The sequence below is a fragment of the Ylistrum balloti genome, unplaced genomic scaffold, assembly GCF_031769215.1.
Source record: "Ylistrum balloti isolate Yb309-2 unplaced genomic scaffold, AGI_CSIRO_Ybal_v1 Utg369922, whole genome shotgun sequence".
Lineage (NCBI taxonomy): Eukaryota > Metazoa > Mollusca > Bivalvia > Pectinida > Pectinidae > Ylistrum > Ylistrum balloti.
In genome coordinates, this window is record NW_026782039.1 from 78,839 (window position 1) to 100,463 (window position 21,625).

At 36.5% G+C, this 21,625-nt stretch overlaps 1 protein-coding gene across 1 annotated transcript; it reads right to left on the reverse strand.

Annotated features, from left to right (window-relative positions):
- Positions 1–366: 366 nt before the first annotated feature.
- LOC132546926 (neurogenic locus protein delta-like) lies at positions 367–19,605 on the reverse strand. The gene is made up of 6 exons (XM_060210653.1): positions 19,539–19,605; positions 16,759–17,031; positions 12,961–13,215; positions 3,471–4,208; positions 1,904–2,030; positions 367–454 (listed from the first exon to the last, which is right to left on the reverse strand). The coding sequence occupies exons 1-6, from the start codon at positions 19,603–19,605 to the stop codon at positions 367–369; spliced, it is 1,548 nt and encodes a 515-aa protein (XP_060066636.1).
- Between the last annotated feature and the right edge of the window lie 2,020 nt (positions 19,606–21,625).

Sequence of the window (21,625 nt, forward strand, 5' to 3'; positions counted from 1 at the left end):
AGAGTGGCCATATTTATGAACAGAAACAACACTAATTTATCTTATATTACCTGGTGTAAATATGTTTTAATTAGAATATACAGGTTGAGTTGCTCTCGTTATCAATCAAGCATGGTTATTTTATTGCAGGTAATGTAATAATGTCTGCAGACAAAGATCAATTTATTGAACGCCTTACCTGCAGGTACAATAACCTACCTGCCGATACCTGTAAATCCCGAAGTATGGAATTAACATTAGGATCGAGGCACTTTGACATGCGTAACAATATTCCGCAATTTAGTTCTTTGTGTAATCGCCCATGAATCAAATGTCGGATTCATAATGCTCACGATTCTGTTATTTTTAACTGTAGTGAAGAAAATGTCAGAAGTCATACCGTCGGTAGGCTTCCGATGATCCAGAGCGGACACTGTTCGTTCCATTTTCTGTCTCGCCCACTTCTTGATGGAACCTGTATTTCATTAATATGTACAAAGCATTAGATCTTATAGATTGTATTCTTTCGATATTTGAATCCTCAGATAATTAAATCCAGGAAATGTTGCGATATACTTGACAAATACTCTGTATCCAAACGTTTGAAGGTATTGCAAAGCATTCTAAATGAATGAAGCTAGTGCATATGTATTAAATGTTTATTTTACAGTGACACCAGTTCACATGCTGTTCGATATCATTTGTAGAATCTGGGACTTGAGAAAATGTTTGTAAACAATATGAACTTCGTAATAAGATGGCCTCATTTTCGTCGGCACGATACTATGAATATTGATTTACTACCAGAAATCATAAAGTACATACAGTTATAATACACTCTTAACAAGTATGACTAATCATTAATGATATTACAGAAATCCTCACTTTCCGACTGATAATTGGAACTCACGTGCTGAGACAGGTTGGTGAGGCTGATAAATGACACTCCGATATTGATTCTGTAGTGGGAGACAGGTAAAACCTAAAACCAGACAACACTTAATGTCACTCAGAATATTATTTTATCAATCTGAGCTCATTCTTAAGAATTAACCTAAATCAGTTTTTGTGTTATGTCGCCAAAATAAAAAAAGCGTTCTCTACGTAAAGCGATTAGAGAAGAATCGTTTGTTGTGATCTACCTCTAAATCAGGACAAAATAGTTTACTTAGTCATTAATAAGAGGACACAACATTGATGGGGTAACCGCGAGAGGATAATATCACACCTAAGTACCTCTGATGACGTCAGATGAGTGACCCATCGTACCTTAGAAACTATGGAAATTCAGCAGAACTTTATTTTAACTAGAAGCTATTCCTATATGTAGAATGAATTGAATTATACAATGAGTTCTATACTTAAATTGCTACAACAAAGAAGGATCGACATAAACAATATCATAATGGTCATTAATACAACAATTTCCCACAGTTTTATAAAGAGAATATTTAGCTATAAAACCATCGGCTGTGTTTGGAGCCTTAATTGTATTTATTACATTTGCTTGAAATACCTCAATATGTATTTGATTGTAAATTCAATATTACTTGTGAAAACGACGAAAACACTACGACCGAAACCGGGCCACAACAGGTTGTTAACGGCCCAACACCTGATATAAAAAGTCATAAACTAAATAGTTACCCTCTCCTAAGATCCCGATAAATGTCACGAGAGTTGACAAGCCTCGGGCCGGCTTCTTTATCTTCATTTCTTCTCAAATGGTGAAATGAAAACTCACCTCTGCAGATGGTATATCAGTTTAAAATCAGTTGAAATTTGTTCATATCACATAAATAAATGTACATTTAGCAAAGCGATGTTAGTTATATAACTCTATGTGTCTAGTATCCGACACCATATTATAACGTGTATCAAGAGGACTGTGAGGAAAAGCTACGATATAACCTGTGTGAATTACCTGCTACGTTTCACTCTCACACATACTGCCATAATGATGCTGGTGACCACTAACAGGACGAGGACGGCAACCATAACCCACAGAAAGTATTCAAACAGGACGCCATTATCACCATCGTCCCTCAGGTCTGCGCATAGATATACATACAGATCCAAGATCAGCTAATTTGTAACCTAGAACGGTTATCTCAATGAAATTCTATTCAGTTGTTTTTAAACGTCTTGCAATTACGTTTCATTCATACCTGTTATATCTTGATCGCAATTTATCCCTTCATAACCAGAAAAGCAACGGCAACTTCCGTTTTGAAGACAATCGCCATGTATGCAATTGATTCCATCGCATTTTGTAATTGTCTGATTGCATATTGAACCTGTGTATCCCTCCCAGCATTCGCACAAGGAAACCTCGGGTGTGTCGGTAGTGCAGTTACCGTGAACACAAGTTAAAACATCACAGTTTCTTATATATTCACATCGGCTTCCCGTGAAACCTGCATCACAATGACATTGAGGGAATCCATAGATGTCTATCGAACAATTCCCATGGACACAGGTCAGTTTGTCACAAAGAGAAATGTTACTTTCACAATACTTCCCTGTAAAATTCGGGTGACATTGACAATAGGGCTCTAAGTTTATATTCAGTCTACAGTTTCCATGCAAACAAGGGATTTCGTCACAGGGTTTGGCTGTTTTATTGCAATTGTGTTCGAGGATATCACTATTACAAAGACACAAAGATGAAGCAACGACTGTGTTCACGTCACAGGTTCTGCATTTAAGTACGTCACAAAGAGTGACGTCACAGTATTGACCTGTAAATCCCACATCACACAAACAATATGACGAAACTTCCTTTTCTTGACAGTAACCATGAACACAATCTTCACTACGACAGGTGTCTCTTGTTGCTTTCGTTGAAGTGGGAAAATGAGCGAATGTAAAATCTTTGAAAGGTTTCGGACGTTCGGATGTTTTATTTCCATGAGCACAAACCATAGTATCAACTTTTGAACTTTCGCACAATCTTGGATAGTCTAAACAAGTAAGGAATTTCATTTGAATTATTACGTTCATCGCAGAATTCTGCATCAATTCGTCTTCTGCTCTACTCAGTTTGTAAAATATATCTATGGGATGTTTTAGAATATTATGTTCGTTTGATCGTGATATATACGAGTCTTCAAGCTTTATGTCAATAGTACTGACGATCATGGGGAAACATGAAAGTAAGGTTCCACTTGATTTACCTGATAAATGTACTAACGAGTTGATTGTTATTGAAGTATTGCTGCAATCTGTCCCATCACAAGTGAGATCAAGTAGCACAATGTCCGACACAGAATGAGATTCAATTAATGCTATTGTCCATTTACACCACGACTGTATTCCAGTTCTTTTGTCAATAGTATTACAAGCGAGTGACATTTTCACCAATGTCTGTTTGCCAATTTTCATGCTTTTTATTGCGATATTCGAGTACAACATTTTCAAAGACTGGAAATAATTCAGAAAACTTAATTCACATTTTGTCCTGAGTCTTATATCACATGTAGATACATTACAGAATTTAGTTGTGAGATCGTCCGGATCGATAATTGAGGTAAAGAATTCCTCAAAATTCTCACATCGTTTTCCTCTCCGCGTCAATGGACACTGACATTGGAAGTCAGTGTCACCAACGATCACACAGGCACCGCACTCACAAGGATCACCGTCACATGGGTGAATGATTTCGACGTCACAGCGTCTTCCTGTGTACCCCTGATTACAATTGCACTCCACTCCGTTTACGTAGTCCACACATGTACCATGAAGACACGATGTTACATCCTCGCATTCATCGACTTCCTCCGAACAATCTAAACCGATGAACCCTGGGAAACATTGACAGCCTTGTATATTTCCGGTGTAGACACAGAGTCCGAACTGGCACTGCGGACATATACACTGATATCCTCCCGGTGTGTTACGACAATCGGATCCGTGACAAACGTTCAACAGACACTCGTCGATATCAGTATCACAATGTCGTCCTGTGTATCCATCTTCACACTTGCACATGTATGTATCATTACCGTTAATGCACTGACCATTTACACAACGGTTATCCATACATGATTCCATCAATTCTCCACAGGTGGCGCCTCTGTACGGAGTTGAACAGATGCATAAGTTCGAGTTCTTAATTTCCTGGCATATTCCTCCATTTTCACATGGATTGTCCTTACAGGATGCATAGCTTCCATTCGAGGACTGGTTTGAAACTAGCATACTGGTCATCGTGTAGGTTTCTTCTTGCACTAGGGAAAACAACTTTTAAAAGTACATGTGAATGTCAATGTTACAATTGATATAGCTTTAGTAACTTAGAAATGAAAGTGTATATATTAACATATTGTCAAATGAATTCTGGAAATACTGATAACAATAACAAAAAAATACTGTAAAATTATTAATTTTCGCGGGGGATTTATTTTTATTTATTTTGTGGGTACTCTTAATCCCTGAATTCATATCCCACCAACTGTATTTAGACAAATACATTTCTTGTGATATGTTTTCCACGAAATTTAGTGTTCATGAAATAGTGATTTTTGCAAAACCTGAGAACTTGATCCCGACGAAATTATGTGATTTTACATTTATCAATGCATATTGCGCAATAAAAAGACGCCATATTTGGCTAACAATTACTCATCGGTTGTTTCAATGAAGACAACTGTTAGAGTGTTGCTGTTCATCAGTGCACTTAATGTGACTATAGTACTATGTGGCACGCTCATCCCAAGCTGGAAACAGGCCTACACGCTTCGAATTTCTTCACATTTGATTTGTATCGCATTGTCTTGGAAACGGATGTTTGCTGTAAAATTCACCCCAAATAACAAGGATATCATTATATTCCATTCGGAATAAAATTTCGTTGTGTCTAGTAACAAGTCATCTCTAGTTAACAAGTCATCCCTAGTAAACAAGTCATCTCTAGTAAACCAGTCATCTCTAGTTAACAAGTCATGTCTAGTAAAAAAGTCACCTCTAGTAAACAAGTCATCTCTAGTTAACAAGTCACCTTTAGTAAACAAGTCATCTCTGGTTAACAAGTCGTCTCTAGTAAACAAGTCATGTCTAGTAAATAAGTCATCTCTAGTTAACAAGTCATGTCTAGTAAACAAGTCATCTCTAGTAAACAAGTCATCTCTAGTAAATAAGTCATCTCTAGTAAACAAGTCATCTCTGGTTAACAAGTTGTTTCAAGTAAACAAGTCACCTCTAGTAAACAAGTCATCTCTAGTAAACAAGTCATCTCTAGTAAATAAGTCATCTCTAGTAAACAAGTCATCTCTAGTTAACAAGTTGTTTCAAGTAAACAAGTCACCTCTAGTAAACAAGTCATCTCTAGTAAACAAGTCATCTCTAGTTAACAAGTCGTCTCTAGTAAACCAGTCATCTCTAGTTAACAAGTCATGTCTAGTAAACAAGTCATGTCTAGTAAACAAGTCATCTCTAGTTAACAAGTCATCTCTAGTTAACAAGTCGTCTCTAGTAAACAAGTCGTCTCTAGTAAACAAGTCATCTCTAGTAAACCAGTCATCTCTAGTTAACAAGTCATGTCTAGTTAACAAGTCATCTCTAGTTAACAAGTCATCTCTAGTAAACAAGTCATGTCTAGTTAACAAGTCATGTCTAGTTAACAAGTCATCTCTAGTTAACAAGTCATCTCTAGTAAACAAGTCATGTCTAGTTAACAAGTCGTCTCTAGTAAACAAGTCGTCTCTAGTAAACAAGTCACCTCTAGTAAACAAGTCATGTCTAGTAAACAAGTCATGTCTAGCTAACAAGTTGTTTCTAGTAAACAAGTCATCTCTAGTTAACAAGTCATCTCTAGTAAACAAGTCATCTCTAGTAAACCAGTCATCTTAGTTAACAAGTCATGTCTAGTAAACAAGTCATCTCTAGTAAACAAGTCATCTCTAGTTAACAATTCATCTCTAGTAAACAAGTCATCTCTAGTTAACAAGTTGTTTCTAGTTAACCTGTCATCTCTAGTTAACAAGTCGTCTCTAGTAAACAAGTCATCTCTAATTAACAAGTCACCTCTAGTAAACAAGTCATCTCTAGTAAACAAGTCACCTCTAGTAAACAAGTCACCTCTAGTAAACAAGTCATCTCTAGTAAACAAGTCATCTCTAGTAAACAAGTCACCTCTAGTAAACAAGTCATCTCTAGTAAACAAGTCATGTCTAGTAAACAAGTCATCTCTAGTTAACAAGTCGTCTCTAGTTAACAAGTCACCTCTAGTAAACAAGTCACCTCTAGTAAACAAGTCACCTCTAGTAAACAAGTCATCTCTAGTAAACAAGTCACCTCTAGTAAACAAGTCACCTCTAGCAAACAAGTCACCTCTAGTTAACAAGTCGTCTCTAGTAAACCAGTCATCTCTAGTTAACAAGTCGTCTCTAGTAAATAAGGATGTACCAATACACATAATTAATTACCAACACAGTGATGTACAGAGGAGACTACAGCTATATCTGAAGTACGACAAGCTATCCGATGTATATTCAATTTAATGTATTGATCGGTAGGTAAATCTTCGAAGGGTACGAACTTCTAAATATTATTTTCCACAAAAAATATTGACAGTTTCATTCTGTTTCGAATGCAGTATAAATGCATTATCTATTTCTATGTTTTCACTTGTTTTTTATGTTATATAACATACAATAATTACCTAAATAAGGTCATACAAAAGCTCATAGCAAAACATTGCGAAACAAGAGATGCAAAATATACGAAGTGTGCAAACCTGTCGCCATGTTGTGACGAGCGTATCACGTGGTACGATCATTACATTCACTTCAGTGATGAAGCAGGTACGTTCCGCCTACATAATGTTTCTATCTACTTTTGTATATTGTTATTGGTATCAATTGTAACAATATATAGCTTATACGTTTAAACACCTGAAGTCAACACTACAAATGTGGTCTTTAGTAACCTGACCGACATTGTAATTGATTGCACAAAAGTCATACAACTGAATAGCGCCTTTCAATTTTACGAAATTTGCGTTTTGCAAAACAAATATTTCTGAATAGCCCCTTTCAACTCTAAGACAAAAGACACAAATGTGATAAGCACCTTACAATACCAAAATTGTACAAAAACACAAGTGAAGTCATTTTGCAGACTGTAAACAGACCTACAAGTAAATAGCGCCTTTTCCCATCTAAATTAAGAGTTTGATACAATAGCGAACAGTGCCGAATGATGAACTAAACAGTATTATAGAGTTAGTTGTAGAGGAAATTAAAGCAGTCCAAAATGAACGAAAGAAATGTCAATATTTAGATAGAGGAGGGGTGCATTAGCCTCATATTTCAATTTATTTTCATTAATCTGATCACTTCAGAACAACGTCAAGAATATAATTATATTTCGAACCCTGCTACTATTTAAATGAATTAAAACGTGGCCTAAAGGTTATGGCTAAAAGGCCAGCAGTGTCTACACGTCGTGAAGATTGTACAAAGGACAATAGTCAATAGCTCCTTTTGTTGTTAGATTTAGAATTCTGTTTCGTAGAACTGAAATAAATTGTGCTTTATCTCTGTTATCTTACTTTATATATCAGTTGCTATTCTCAGACCATCCGATGTCAATATTTTAAATCATCAGATTATTACCGAAGACAAACGTAGCTTGATACTGTATTGGTGATGTTTTCGCATTTGTTATAATTCGAAGGTACTTCCTGTTAGCAATCTCGTATACTTCAGGCACATCTTGTTGACATATTCGATTGAGTTGCAGTTCAGACGAGTTGTCGTCCGCGTACATTAGGATTCCCTCGCCGGTTTTATTACATATATTTCTGTCAAAATGTACCCAAGTGATATTTAAAAGTGCCTTGCACCCCGGTTTTATCCATATTGTTGTAACGCATGCGCTCTCCGACAAAAAGTTGTAGGGATAGCGTGGAAGAGCTACTACCCTGCTGCCAGTATAGTTGTAGGGGATTGATATGTTACAGGGCCATACTGCAAGGAAAATGAAACAAGATGAAATTAATTTTGGTAGGTAATAAATTCGTGTGAACAAATTTTTAATCGTTAAACAAGTGGGATAAAGGTAAATAAATAGACGATTACTTTTTAACTGTGTTTATCATTAACAAGTTCTGTCCCTAGCATTACAAAAGTATAAGACAGCTTATATCGGAGCGGTAAGGAGCGTCGTTTATGAAACAGAAGAAGTATATATGGGATAGCTTGAATAAGGATTTTGTTGACCTCTCTCTCTCTCTCTCTCTCTCTCTCTCTCTCACACACACACACACACACACACACAAACACACACACCACACACAAGGATTTTGTTGACTCTCTCTCTCTCTCTCTCTCTCTCTCTCTCTCTCTCTCTCTCTCTCTCACACACACACACACACACACACACAAACACACACACACAGTCTCTCTCTCTCTCTCTCTCTCTCTCTCTCTCTCTCTCTCTCTCTCTCTCTCTCTCTCTCTCTCTCTCTCTCTCTCTCTCTCTCTCTCTCTCTCTCTCTCTCTCTCTCTCTCTCTCTCTCTCTCTCTCTCTCTCTCTCTCTCTCTCTCTCTCTCTCTCTCTCTCTCTCTCTCTCTCACTTTGATCGTTGCATTTTCAGTGTGAAATGCAGCATTCTGATATTAGAAATATTAAGACTCTAATAAATTTCCTGACAATTGCACTAGAGACTGAATGGATTAGATTAGCAAGCATAACATCATTGGGTCCATCAAACATTGCATTTGAAATTTCAGAAAAAATAACACTTACAGATGTCAATAATTTATTTATATGAAAACATCTGTACCCGGCGGAAGAGTGCCTTTATTTAACGGATGAAAGAAATCAGAGTACCTTCATGAATCACATGTGTTATATTAGATATCTTTTTAACGAACAAAAACATTGCCACCATTTGAAAATAGGTATATTGGCTAATTTTGCTGTGTGATAGGTGTACATGGATACAGACTTTTGCCATTATTATCCATTTCACATTATTTGTTAGCAATGTCGATCAGTGTTGGAAGCTATGGTATAAACACTAGATATAGCAAAATTGCAGAGTAGAATTACCCAGAGTGAATCAAATAACCGTGTATAAAGATATATCGCAACTTCCATTATCTTTAACAGCTTCTAAGTTATCTTCCAGACAGGAAATTATTGGTAGAATCGCACTTATTCGACCTTTTACCTTGAGGTTAAAGTTACAGTTGTTTTAACGGCATATCGCGTTTATTGATGCAGCTATACTGCAAATTTCGCAAGGATATCTTTACCGGTTAAGAAGGCCCAAACAAAATCTGATCGGAAATACACGAACCAGTATAACAGATACTAATATAGTATGTCTCTCTTCAGTCGAAGGAGAAACATAATAAAATATTTTTGAATATCTGTGATAAAACTTGCAACACTAGCATTACCCATCAACCATTGTGAGGGATGGCGCTGGACTGCTATGACTGACAGTATTGACAGCTATGTTAAATTTATAATATCTTTTATGTTGAAAATATGTCAATACAACATATTTGCATTGTTATTCGTCATTCGATAAAATTCGGGATATGTCTCATTCTTTGATGTTATTGATATGTAATTTCCTCTAAAATATAGCTCAAGTCGTAACTTAATTATTGGGATTGAAAGTTTAACATAAATATGTTTTGGTATTTATGTATGTAAACATAAATGTAGATATCAGTGTATTTCCTATTATCCTACTGTTTCATAATGAGTTGATTAGCAAGGAAATCCTTCCATGTGATTAACATACAGAAATGTTTTGTAAACTGCTATTACCAAAAAGAACAATACAATCTTACTCGTTAAGGTTGGTTTGCTAAATGCCGCATGAATAACTGTTTCCTGACTAGCAGAATCAACAATTTGTGGTGTGTCGTAGTTGGTCGATAATGAGGACAGCTGACAAACCCATTACACAGGCATTTGAGAGATGCAGGTTGGTGCCGATATCTTACTGTCGTCATAATGATCTCATTGGGAGTATTCTGTTTCTTTGTGCGACATTAAGTCGGATTTGTTTGATGCTCGTTAGTTTGTCTGGGTGTTCCGTTATGTTCTCGTTTGGTGACAAGGCGTTACTTACTTGGATTGACTACACTTTACAATTATCTGATAGTCAATATATCTTAATTCGAAGGCAGTATGTGTTTCACAGGGCCATTGACATTACTCCAGAAACACTGAGTTTGTTGATTTAATACATATAGGAAAGTTAAGCAGAAATCAAAAGTGCATCGAACCGATACAAACATGACATGAAGGTCATTCTAAACCTTGAGGCATGACAAGATATATCTTTGTATTCACATTATCTATCACTTTTCATTGCATAGCCAGTCAAACAGTTGATAAGTCGGCGCAATTTTTAGCAAACAACGGCAATATCCTTTTTGGGAAAACCACCTAAAAGCAACATAAGTTTATGTACTAAAACCTTCATTAAGGAAAAGGTTACGTGGAGCGTCATGTCATTCGTACTCCTAGGCTTACATACGATGCATTTGTTACTTTGGCTTTTACTCTGTTATAAAAACTCTTTTTAATAATATTTTATAAATTCCGTAAAGGACCAAATTTTGTTGCAATAGGATAGACTGGCAGAAAGGCCTATTTTGACCTGTGATATTATGTGGAAGTAGAGAAGAACCAAATCAAGTCTTGCAGTGACGTGTCGGTACTTAGCAGCTCCAGTATGGTCGGTCCATGACATTTACAAGTTTTCAAACGACCTAAGAATTTTTTTCCCAATATAAGATCTATTGGACATAATATTACATAGTTCCTTTTCTTCTAAAATGCCATCGTACTCTCGGAATATTTTCGCTACCACAGCGATAGTTAACGAAGTTAATATAACTTTGGATGACGACGACAAATGCCAGTAGAACCCGCCTTCCCAATAGTAAATCCTAACACAATGTAACATTTTGTAGAAATCTTAGTATTTGGCAAAAAGGTAATTTTAAACTTTTGTAGGACAGTTTTGTATGGTTTTTTCTACAATCTACGTGGACGGTAAACACAGCTAAACATACTGTTAAAATTTGGTAAATTCATTATGTTGTTACTTTTGAGTTCCCATAAGCCTCTTGATATAACATCACATTAGATATGACTGCTATGGTAAACAAGGTGATGTATTAAACGGCATTGTTTAGCTGTTTTGCCTATACCACCATACACAGACATGGTAACTTCCCAATGAACCATGAGGTATCCAAATATTGAAAACAAATTTCATTAGTAAGTTGTGACTATCTACAGGGCTATTGAGAGATCAATATTGAGTTAAGTCATATTCATATTACAAAAGAGAATTTTGTGTATTTCTAGAATCCGAGGAAGGCCAAAAGGTGAAATAATTTCTGTCACGTATTTTGAAAATATTTGGAAGTTTTGAATGTCACTATGTAAATGAGCGGGTCGGTGTGGTTTGTACATGGTGATAAATAAGGTCTCTAAGCCAATGAAATGTGCTCCCTCGGCTCTGTTTTTAGAGCTGTGGATTATCACACCAGAGGTCTGGGTTCGATTTCTGTTTGGGCACTTGGCAGGAATATGGTATTCCGTATTCATGTTACATTGGTTCCCAACGAAAAACATCAAGAAAGTACCAACATGGCAACGTAATCATAAATATCATCAAAATATGAGGAAAAGAAAAATTTAAATAGAAACTCCTGAAAAAGTACAAGGACAATAAGGTATTCAGGTATTCCGGAATTCCGGAAGAGTAAGTATCCTCTGTTTCATCCTATTACCAAACTCGACGAAGATGTTGTCAACCAGAAACTCGATCATGTTTATGATTTCGTCCTCCATATATTTCTTCTTTGATTTGGACGTATTTTTGGCAAAATATGCTTCAGTATAGTTCACAAAGTTTGAGTCTCGATTTAGGAAATCTTAAGAAAATTAAAGAAATGTGAAACGGAGCGAGTCGGTGTGGCCTGTCTTGTGATGGGCCACTCAGCAGAAACATGTTTTCCTTCTTCTATCTCACTTGTTTGTTAAGGTGATTACATTAGAGAATAATTTACAGTCTCCTAACGCATAGAATACAGCCCTCTTGTAAATTGCTTTATCTATTTCATCATCAACTTCAATAAATCCCTATTGATAAGTAGTAGATAACATAGATTTGTCTGTCATAGTTAAGTCAGGTATTAAGAAAAGATCGCCATTTATGGCGAAACCATAACTTTTTAAAGAAACCCTTCCTTCTAAACTCGTCAATGGTAAACTGGCACTGAAACTATCATAGAAGTGTACAAATAACAATGAGATCCTCAGGTTTATGTGTCTTCTGGAGCGTGACACATTCAAATAATGAAACTGTAACAAGGAACGGTCGGTGGAAATGCTGATAATGACGATTTGATGCACGCGTGCCCCTGCGGAAAGGGCGATAGTGACGATTTGAATCACGTGTGCCCCTAGGCTTATTTCCCATTGATGGCGATTACTTGTGATGAATCGATCTAGTCCGAGTTCAGAAGCACTGGTTGTTTCTTCTTAAACGGTTACAGTTCTTTTTGTGGAAGATATCTTTGATCCTAGTTTTCCCTTGAGACGCCGCCTGTCTGTATTAGCCGACCACAACATACAATCCATTTTATTGATATACTGAGATTTTCATTGTGATCTATAAGAGAAATGTATACGATGTCGCTCTAAGGGACTTAAACACTATATTAGGTGTTTCGGATCAATAAAGAAACCATTAGAGTAAAATGACAGCTAACATTTCTATCAGGCATAATATATAGTGAGTGAAAGCCAGGGGAAATAAGAAAACTACTGACGTTCTTAAGTGTGTCTAATGCAAAGAGAGGAACGAGATGTTTCACACTCGACCAAACTTTGAAGCGAGCCGTAAAAATGAATCAAAACGGAATGCGTCAACTATAATCAGATATGAAAATACTTGTAAAATGCAAACTACATCAGTTAAGACAAATATCATACCGTTTTGTTTGTACTCGTAGTGGTCGATATCATCAAAGTACTCTAATCGTCCTCCTTCTTGGTCTGCTCTTGTATCAGACAAGTAGCAGCTCTGTGTCGCTGACCTAAAGTCAAATGACTGACATTGAAAGTGGGTATTTCTTGTGCATTCTTCTGCGCATGTAGCCAAAGATATGCCCTCCAGTATGGTTGTATAAGAATTGGGCAGAGGTAGAGTCGAGTGTGGCCACTTCTCGAACAAGTCACTGACTTCACCTGGAGCAAAGCAAAACGTTGGTCTTTATTTTGGTCGAACATATTTAAATGACAAAGCTGATAAGCTTAAAGACATAAGATCACCATTGTTAGTATTATAGAATCATGGTTTTATTGTAGTGATTTTCACCCCATACGCAGAATGAATGCTATCTGAATATTGAGCCTTGTTTACAGGTATCAATGAATTCATTGGCGAGAATTTGAAATCAAGGACACGATAGACACAACATCAGCCACTTACCTCAATCTTTTTCTACAACGAAAATACCAGCAGGTGAACAAAATACAAGAAAATTAAATAAATATCAACATAATCATAATCCAAACTCAAATTCAACCAAACATTGGTAAAATATGAACAAAAGAAATATTTACACGGAGACTCTTGAAAAAGTACAAGGATAATAAGATCAGATGATAAGAGAAGGGTAAATATCTTCTGATTCATCGACAACAACCGCCATGTAAACCTTGGTCTATCCAAGTATGTAATGTCACGTTTTCAAATTAGAGCAGAGTATACAACAACGGAAACAAGAGGCAAACTAACGAGAATGAAACACGTCTAGCGTGATATTACACAAAGAAATAGAATATCACTCAATGGAATCACTGTGGTGACCACAAAACTTCCCTATCGTTCTCATCAACCTGCATCTTTTGAACCCTTATGTAACGATTCGTCCTTCAGTTGACGACTTCTTGCACGAAAATCGTGATAATGTGAACGACCCTTGAATATCGAATCAATTGTAACATGTCAAAACCACATGTTGGAAATGCATGGAAGTTACTATCTAGAAATGATTCATTCTCAATAGGGAAGTTGAAACCATCACGCTTATCATACAGCTTGGTGGAAAGCTGTCCATGTTTGTTTCGTTGTAGGAAAAGACCGAGATTAGCAGCTGATGTAGAAGAGTATATTGTGTCTTTGATTTCCAATTCTTGTGGGATTGTAAGATGGGCATGGTCAATAAATTTCTAGTTATATAAGGACGAGACATCATCAATATATCTGAAAGTGAAGTTGAACGACTTTGCAAGGTTTATGATCTGCTTTGATAAGCTCTTCAATCAATTCAAAAACAAAAACAAGTCAGCCAACAGAGGGGAGCAGGTAGTTACAATATATATGCCACTAGTCTGTTGGAAAATCTTACCACGATACAACTCGACGGAGATGGTGTCAACCAGTAACCCGATCAGTTTTATGATTTCGTCCTCCATATATTTCACTTTTGATTTGGACGTATTTGTGTCCGAAATACGCTTCAGTATAGTTCACAACACTACAATTATATCGTCGTTTACCTTTCTTTTGGAAAAGAAAGCTATCATAATAAGAGAAAGAAAGCGTTCCTTCAGTTAGTATTGGGGTATGGTGGTGAACAGGGAACATGTTCTTGTAGAAGTAATATCTTAGAGGATGGTATTGAAGATTGGTCAAAAGGCCTTTGGAGTTCTTCAAAATCCACATACTATTAATTCCAACTTATAAGTAAACACTATCACAATCAGACTATAACCCAGATTTGATAGTACTTGGAATGGTGGTTAGTAGTTTTGACAAAGGCGTGGTTAAACAGCTGAACGAGCCAGCAATAAACGTTGTTGTTTATATGGATTACTGTGAAGTTTTGTCCAATATAAACGAGGGAGGTCGATATCCTTATCACTAATAGGCAACCTAAATTGTAATACCGAAGCATGATTATCTAGTATTTAGTCTTCACAAAAATTGCGTAATGTAAAGGAGGTGTTTCCTTCGTTATCAAGCATGCCGAGTTCTTTTTGTATACAGGAAATGAAATGTAAAAATATTTGCAGACAAGGAGCAAGCTATTGGACGCCATATAAGCAGCCACAATAACATGTCATTTAAAATATGAAGTACGATTTAACATCAGGACCGGGGAAAGCTGAGCTTTGTCTTTTTCCCATTGTTGAGTTTTCAAGCTGCAAATTCTAAATGATGGACCGAATTTACTTACTCCACTCATCATGTTCTCGTTTGCCCATTCTCTTGCATGGTTTTCAATAGAATCCATAGGTATCTTTTAAATTCCTATTCCGATTAACGGCCAGAGTTTCACGATATTTTGGACCCTTCATGCTTACTGTACCTATGGGATGAAGAAACGCATGACGACATTATTTGCAATATCCAGTGAATGCATTGTTCAAAAACAATGGAAATCGGCAAAGCAGCTCTAGCTTACAGTTCACGTGGTCCTGTATCGAATGTTGCATTATTATATTGCGTGACGATGTCTTCCGGGGAAAGCGCGAAACAGGAAAATCTCGTGCACAACAGTGTTGTGACATTGAGTAACACTACTCGTCATACCATTAGGCAGTCTTCATAAAGATACCTTATTTTCCAATAGTTTTATTAAATTCTGATAGCACTAAACAATGGAACGGCTGACGGAAGTACAGAGGGATCAAGCCATTGCGATAATTATGCAAGGTCAAAGTCAAAAATAGGTTGTCGGAAATTCCGGTGTCCATATTTGCACCATAGAACGTCTTGTTAGACGTGTAAGGGAAATTGGGCAGGTTGCTGGAAGACCTTGGTCTGGGCGTCCGCTCATGACGTCACAACATCAGGGCAGGTTAATTCGTCTCGCGCATTTGCGCAATCGGCACTTTACTGCCACTGAATCTGCCCTTCATACCACAGGTACTCATAACCGTCCTATCCATGCAAAAACTGTAAGGAAACGATTGCGGGAAATTGGTATGCGGGCACGTCACCCGTTTGTAGGTATGCACCTTACCACTGCTCTTCGCCAGCGTCGTGACACCTGGGTCGCGGCACATGCCCCCAGATTATTCCGATTGAGGCAGTGGAGATAGGTCTTGTTTACTGATGAGTACCTGTTCATCCGTTTCGAGCAGACGTTCGACGTCGTGTATACCGACGTCTTGGAGAACGTTTTGCCAACTGTTGCGTAGTAGAGACGGATAGGTTTGGGATGGATCGGTTATGGTGTGGGGAGGAATCTCACACGGAATTAAAACACCTCCGGTTGTGGTAGTGGATAATTTAACTGCCGTGAGGTATAGAGATGAGATCCTCCGTTACTATGTTGTCCCATTATTGCAGCAAATAACCTTAAACTCCAGCAGGATAATGCTCGGCCCAATGTAGGATAAACTCACTCGTGCTTAGGAGAATCAGGGCTGTTGAGAGAGGGAATGGGAGACATACCCAGTATTGACTAGCCAGCTCGTACAATCAGTCCATTTCGATTTCAGATTACAGAGTTATCTTTCAATTTCGTTCAATTACTCCTACATCACTTAGCAGACATAAATTGTTCATTTTGCAGTTCGTTCTGTATGGATTAATTTTCATTCTTACTTTGAAATATTGAAGATTTTGAATAATGCTTAAATCACCAGTTACTATGTGTCCGGTTGGACCAAAGTTATAAGTATAGGTACATGAAGAATGCCTGAAGCACGCATTATATCCTACATTGGCCTGGGGGTCTCTATAAATTAACTGATTGACATGAACATATCACAAACCTCTTGATCTTTGAAATAAGCTGACGTTCTTAGACGTCACAAGGTCCATATATCCAACCGGAAGTAAATAAGACGATATGTTGGAAATGGTACAGACACCGGAAGTCCATCCAAAAGTGAAAGACAGACACGAGCTTCCGAAGTCCGTACAAATATTTTCACAATCCGACACTGACTTTATATTTATGGACTGCCAACAGGAGTCAAAGTAACGGTCACATGGAAGGTCAAGGTCAGCTGACCAAGTGAAGGAGGAGGATAACATCTGACATCCTGCGAATAAATTACAGCGTTATCACATGTAATGATTATGGTGTCTAAAACAATATTTTAACGTGACATATGGTCCTCCCAGCAAAACATGAATATTATTATGTAAATATTTCAAAATTTTACATGCCATTTTCTCTTTTGACCCTAAGAATCACTGACGAGTCCTAGAATGACGAAACAGCCGTGTGACGGACTTTAATTGATATTTGTCTATACTACATATAATTCGAAATTTGTATCGAAAGGTATTTTTGATTCGTGTCTTTTATATAATCCTCTACACGATATTATATTTCATGTGTTCATGTTACAATATACTGCTGTAATATATATATATTTGTTTATAATGTGTTGATACAGTGTATCGATAGATAGCGTCAGAAAGACGATTCAAACTCAAATTTAATAAAATTAGTGAAAAATATTAATTGAAAAAAGTTTTACACTGAGACTGCAGTGAAAATAAGACCATACGTTTTGAAAATAAATCCTGGTCAGTCAAAGTAAGTGATATGACGATCCTAAATATGAACCCTGTTAACAATGACAGAACAAACAGTATGATAACTAGCATCAAACACACTTCGACCTATGTCACCAATCACTTACCATCAAATAACCATAACCTCACATGTTTATAGAAAATTTGTTACATGTTACTTGGTACACTTCTCTGAAGATGTGCGCCGAACACCACGTAACTTTCTTCATTTTAGTTAAGGATTTCACTGTCACAGGCAAACCATGCACAAGCTCTGTTATGTACTGAAACACATTCAGCGTACTATGGTAATATTTGCCGTTGACGATCACTTAGTATTATACTAATGATCTTTTAGAAACTACTTTAAGGACTTATTATTCAATATGGAGATAATTTTTGTTATTTCCCAATCTACGACAGAACGCAGGCTATTCTCGCTAATACCAGATCGATACTCCTGACCAGGACATGGTACGTCTCTTTAACAGAGGTATTAGCAAGGAGCCAAAGGAAGATGTTGTGATACTATGTTCCTTTGCTATTGTCAGGAATGTGAAAAAAACTGCGTAAAAAGATATATTGAGAAAGACACACAAGTGAATAGCATTATAGAAGACAATTTAGAATGACGTAGGGCGAGATCATGAATCAAACTGTATCATACAGCTGTTTCGTCCTTTAAGTTCTCGTAAGTGATGATGATGGTCTGTTTTTTTGAAGATTAGGAGGTGACTGGTGACAATCTGATGTGATCGAAATATATATGAAAATCTAGATAAAGCCTTTGTAGAGAAATAATTAATCCTTGTCGTATTTCCAAAAAAAATGTGTTCTCTTGAAGGTTTTGATAAAAAAAAATCGGAAACTGAATCCTCTGAGCTCATTAGCATCACTACCTAACCAGTATCAAGACGATCTAAACATCAGCATCTCACTCCATGATCCAGAAGATCCCCGTCTATTTACCCTATGGAATGATTGTATTTTCAGGACGTAATGTCCAATTCATCTCAATTAAAATCGATGATAACATTACTCTCGAATACACATTTTTATAACTGTAGTGTTAAAGCCCACACCAACATAGAGGACACGAAGAAAAATAGCCTGGTCTATTATTGGAAAAAACTGAGTTTTAAAGCAAACTTTTTAATCACGGTTAACTGATGCTGTTTTACGGTGGAACTAAAAGCTTTTACAATCTTGTTAGTGTAGTTTAGGAATCCGTGTTCTGGTATCTCGTGGGACATAGATTTGTGCTAAATATATTTCTTTTCGCTAAAAGGAATTTATCTTCTCCAGAAATGAACGTTTGTGGTAAACAAGTCAATAAATTAATGTCGACGAAAACAAAATGAAATCATATCAAAGTGCCGACAAAATGGATTGTTTTGTTGCTAGTTGTACACGGTCTAATTGGGACTAAAAAGCAACTGTGTAAATATTACCACCCATCAAATTTTCATAACATTAACTGTGTGACTATTACCACCCATCAAATTTTCAGTTTACTAACTGTGTGACAATTACCACACATCAAATTTTCATATCATTAACTGTGTGACTATTACCACCCATCATATATTCAGCTTACTAACTGTGTGACTTTATCACCCATCATATATTCAGCCTACTGACTGTGTGACTATTACCAACCATCAAATATTCAGCTTACTGACTGTGCAACTTTACAACTCAACAAATATACTCCTTACTGACTGTGTTAATATTACCACCCATCAAATATTCAGCTTACTGACTGTGCAACTTTACCACCCATCAAATATTCTCCTTACTGACTGTGTTAATATTACCATCCATCAAATATTCAGCTTTCTACCTATGAGACTATTATCACCAATCACATATTCCACTTACTAACTGTGTGAATATTACTACCCTTCAAATATTCAGCTTCCTGACTGTGACTTTAACACCCATTAGATATTCAGCTTCCCCACTGTGACTTTAAAATTCGCTAATTTCCTTTTTATATTTCTTGAACGAGAAGGAAATAATCTACCTGACTCCGGAAGTTGTGAAACCAAACTCAGCGACATAAGCCACAGGAAAATCCATAGACCTTCCATTGTGATGATTCGAATGTCAGTGACATGTCAATACTAACACATGAACAATGTTTGTAGCTCAGGGAGGTGGGGCACAAAAGGGACATAATCCAATGACTGTGACAGTCTGTACATTTCATATAATATCATAATTATATCAACGGAGAAATGTAGTTTTGGAATATTTTCAGATTGTTTTTGGGCCGAAGAAAACATATATAAATATTTGTAAGGTTTTGGACAATTTTCCTACACAGGTATACCTTAAGCAGACTTCGTTCCCCTTCCTTTCCCTTACAGGCCGTCCTCATCTCCGACAGGTGCGTGGTCTATCTTTTCTCGCGTCTAGTCGTGCTATCAGGGCACCTGTTGATAGTGTGACTCTTGTCTACATCAGATTATTAGCTATGCTACAGTTATTGTGTGACGATGTATTACCGTATTGACACCAATTTACTATTATGATTATGTCTACAATTATCGGGTTACACTCCGTATTTTTTTTTTTTTTTTTATTTAGTAGCGCTATTTGTTGTGGTCTTTACACGCAGTATTCTTTTCATATGATAGTGGTTTAAGAGTAAAATAGAAAAGCGTTTTAAAGACGCACAAGAGAATAGCACCTTTTATTAACTTATTACTTAACTATAAAATAAGCATTTGTCCTAACAAAATGGATGACCCTAGATGTCATTGACAAAAACCTAATCATATTTCACAGTCGTGACATTGATCTCATTGAGAAATATATCTTTGTACGATATGGAGATTGACGTGTTCATAGGTTTGCGGGATGGTTCCGTTGTCATAACATTATTTACTTGGATTGGCCCAGATTAACATGGCGGGTGTCGTGTATGAATTAGAAGGCGCTTAATCTTCTGGAACACCTTGTTTTATTTTCCATTTAAATCTCTCCTTTGCATTATATTTTTTGTGCTTATTCTTTTACAGTTTAATCTATTTTATAGTATATATTAATACTTATCAAAAACGATGTTAGTCGTTTACGAACTTTTGTACGATATATTTATCTTTATTCTAGTTTATTTCACAAATCCCAAACCACCGTCTTCCTGATTACAAATGTTTCTGAAGGACATCACCAGTATATAAGTTAATATTTTTGAACAGTTATGACATCATACTATATCCCAGTGGTATATGTAATAATGTGCTATTCGTGTTGTACTCTGATAGGCGACAAATTCAGGACACTTTCATTATCCTGAGTATTTAGGTTGTTGGGAATTATACATTTCATTTCATTTCTTTTATTGTCCAAAAAAGGATGTAATTGTCTATTTTAATATCATACTCTCAAACTCTCAAAAATTAGGCACAGTACAATTGTTTGATCACTGATCAGTCGCTATTACCAACAAACCAAATACTGAGAAAATTTGGGGTTTCATTTCATTTTTTCGGATGGGGGTATTATTATTATTATATACGTGCAATCTAGATTGTTCGGATTATTGCATGGATCACTCCCTCTGGTACAATGACGATACCTTACAATATTTCTCTCTTTTCATTGCCCGTACTATTAGGAAGTGTCACATACTAAAGGGCCGCCAGAATCGCGGATTATTATGATATGGGGGTATTCACATAATTTCCGTTTACAAGCTAATTAGTGAGACCTATGGGCGACAAATCGATAAAAAGTACTCGTTATAATATGTCTAAAAGCTATTGCTGACTAAAGGAAGTTGTTATCGCGGGTTCTTATCATCAGCATCAGCCATTGTGTAACAAAGTAATACCATCGTCTCTCCAACAAGTGACTTATCTACATATTGATGTTATTTCAGTGGTATGAGTAAACACGCTTCAGGTATATAATCCATTACAGTAATTATGAACGGACATAAAAGAAAAAAAAATTCAATTTTCTTCAAACCTAATTTGAAAACGCTAAACGTTTTCATTCGATATTGGCACGCGCTGATGATATACAAACTCATCAGGCTTTTTAATGCAACATTGTACGCGGTGAAATTTATTCTCGTTATTGTTTTCAGGGGTTGAAATATGT

What these genes read in the sequence shown, in the direction of transcription:
- LOC132546926 (XM_060210653.1), bottom strand. Translation starts at nt 19,605, where the DNA reads ATGGAAGGTCTATGGATTTTCCTGTGGCTTATGTCGCTGAGTTTGGTT. An exon ending in CTTATTTCAAAGATCAAGAG is followed by an intron (nt 13,216 to 16,758) that starts GTTTGTGATATG and finishes GCTTTGCTCCAG; the next exon opens with GTGAAGTCAGTGACTTGTTC. An exon ending in GTGAGAGTGAAACGTAGCAG is followed by an intron (nt 455 to 1,903) that starts GTAATTCACACA and finishes AATGAAATACAG; the next exon opens with GTTCCATCAAGAAGTGGGCG.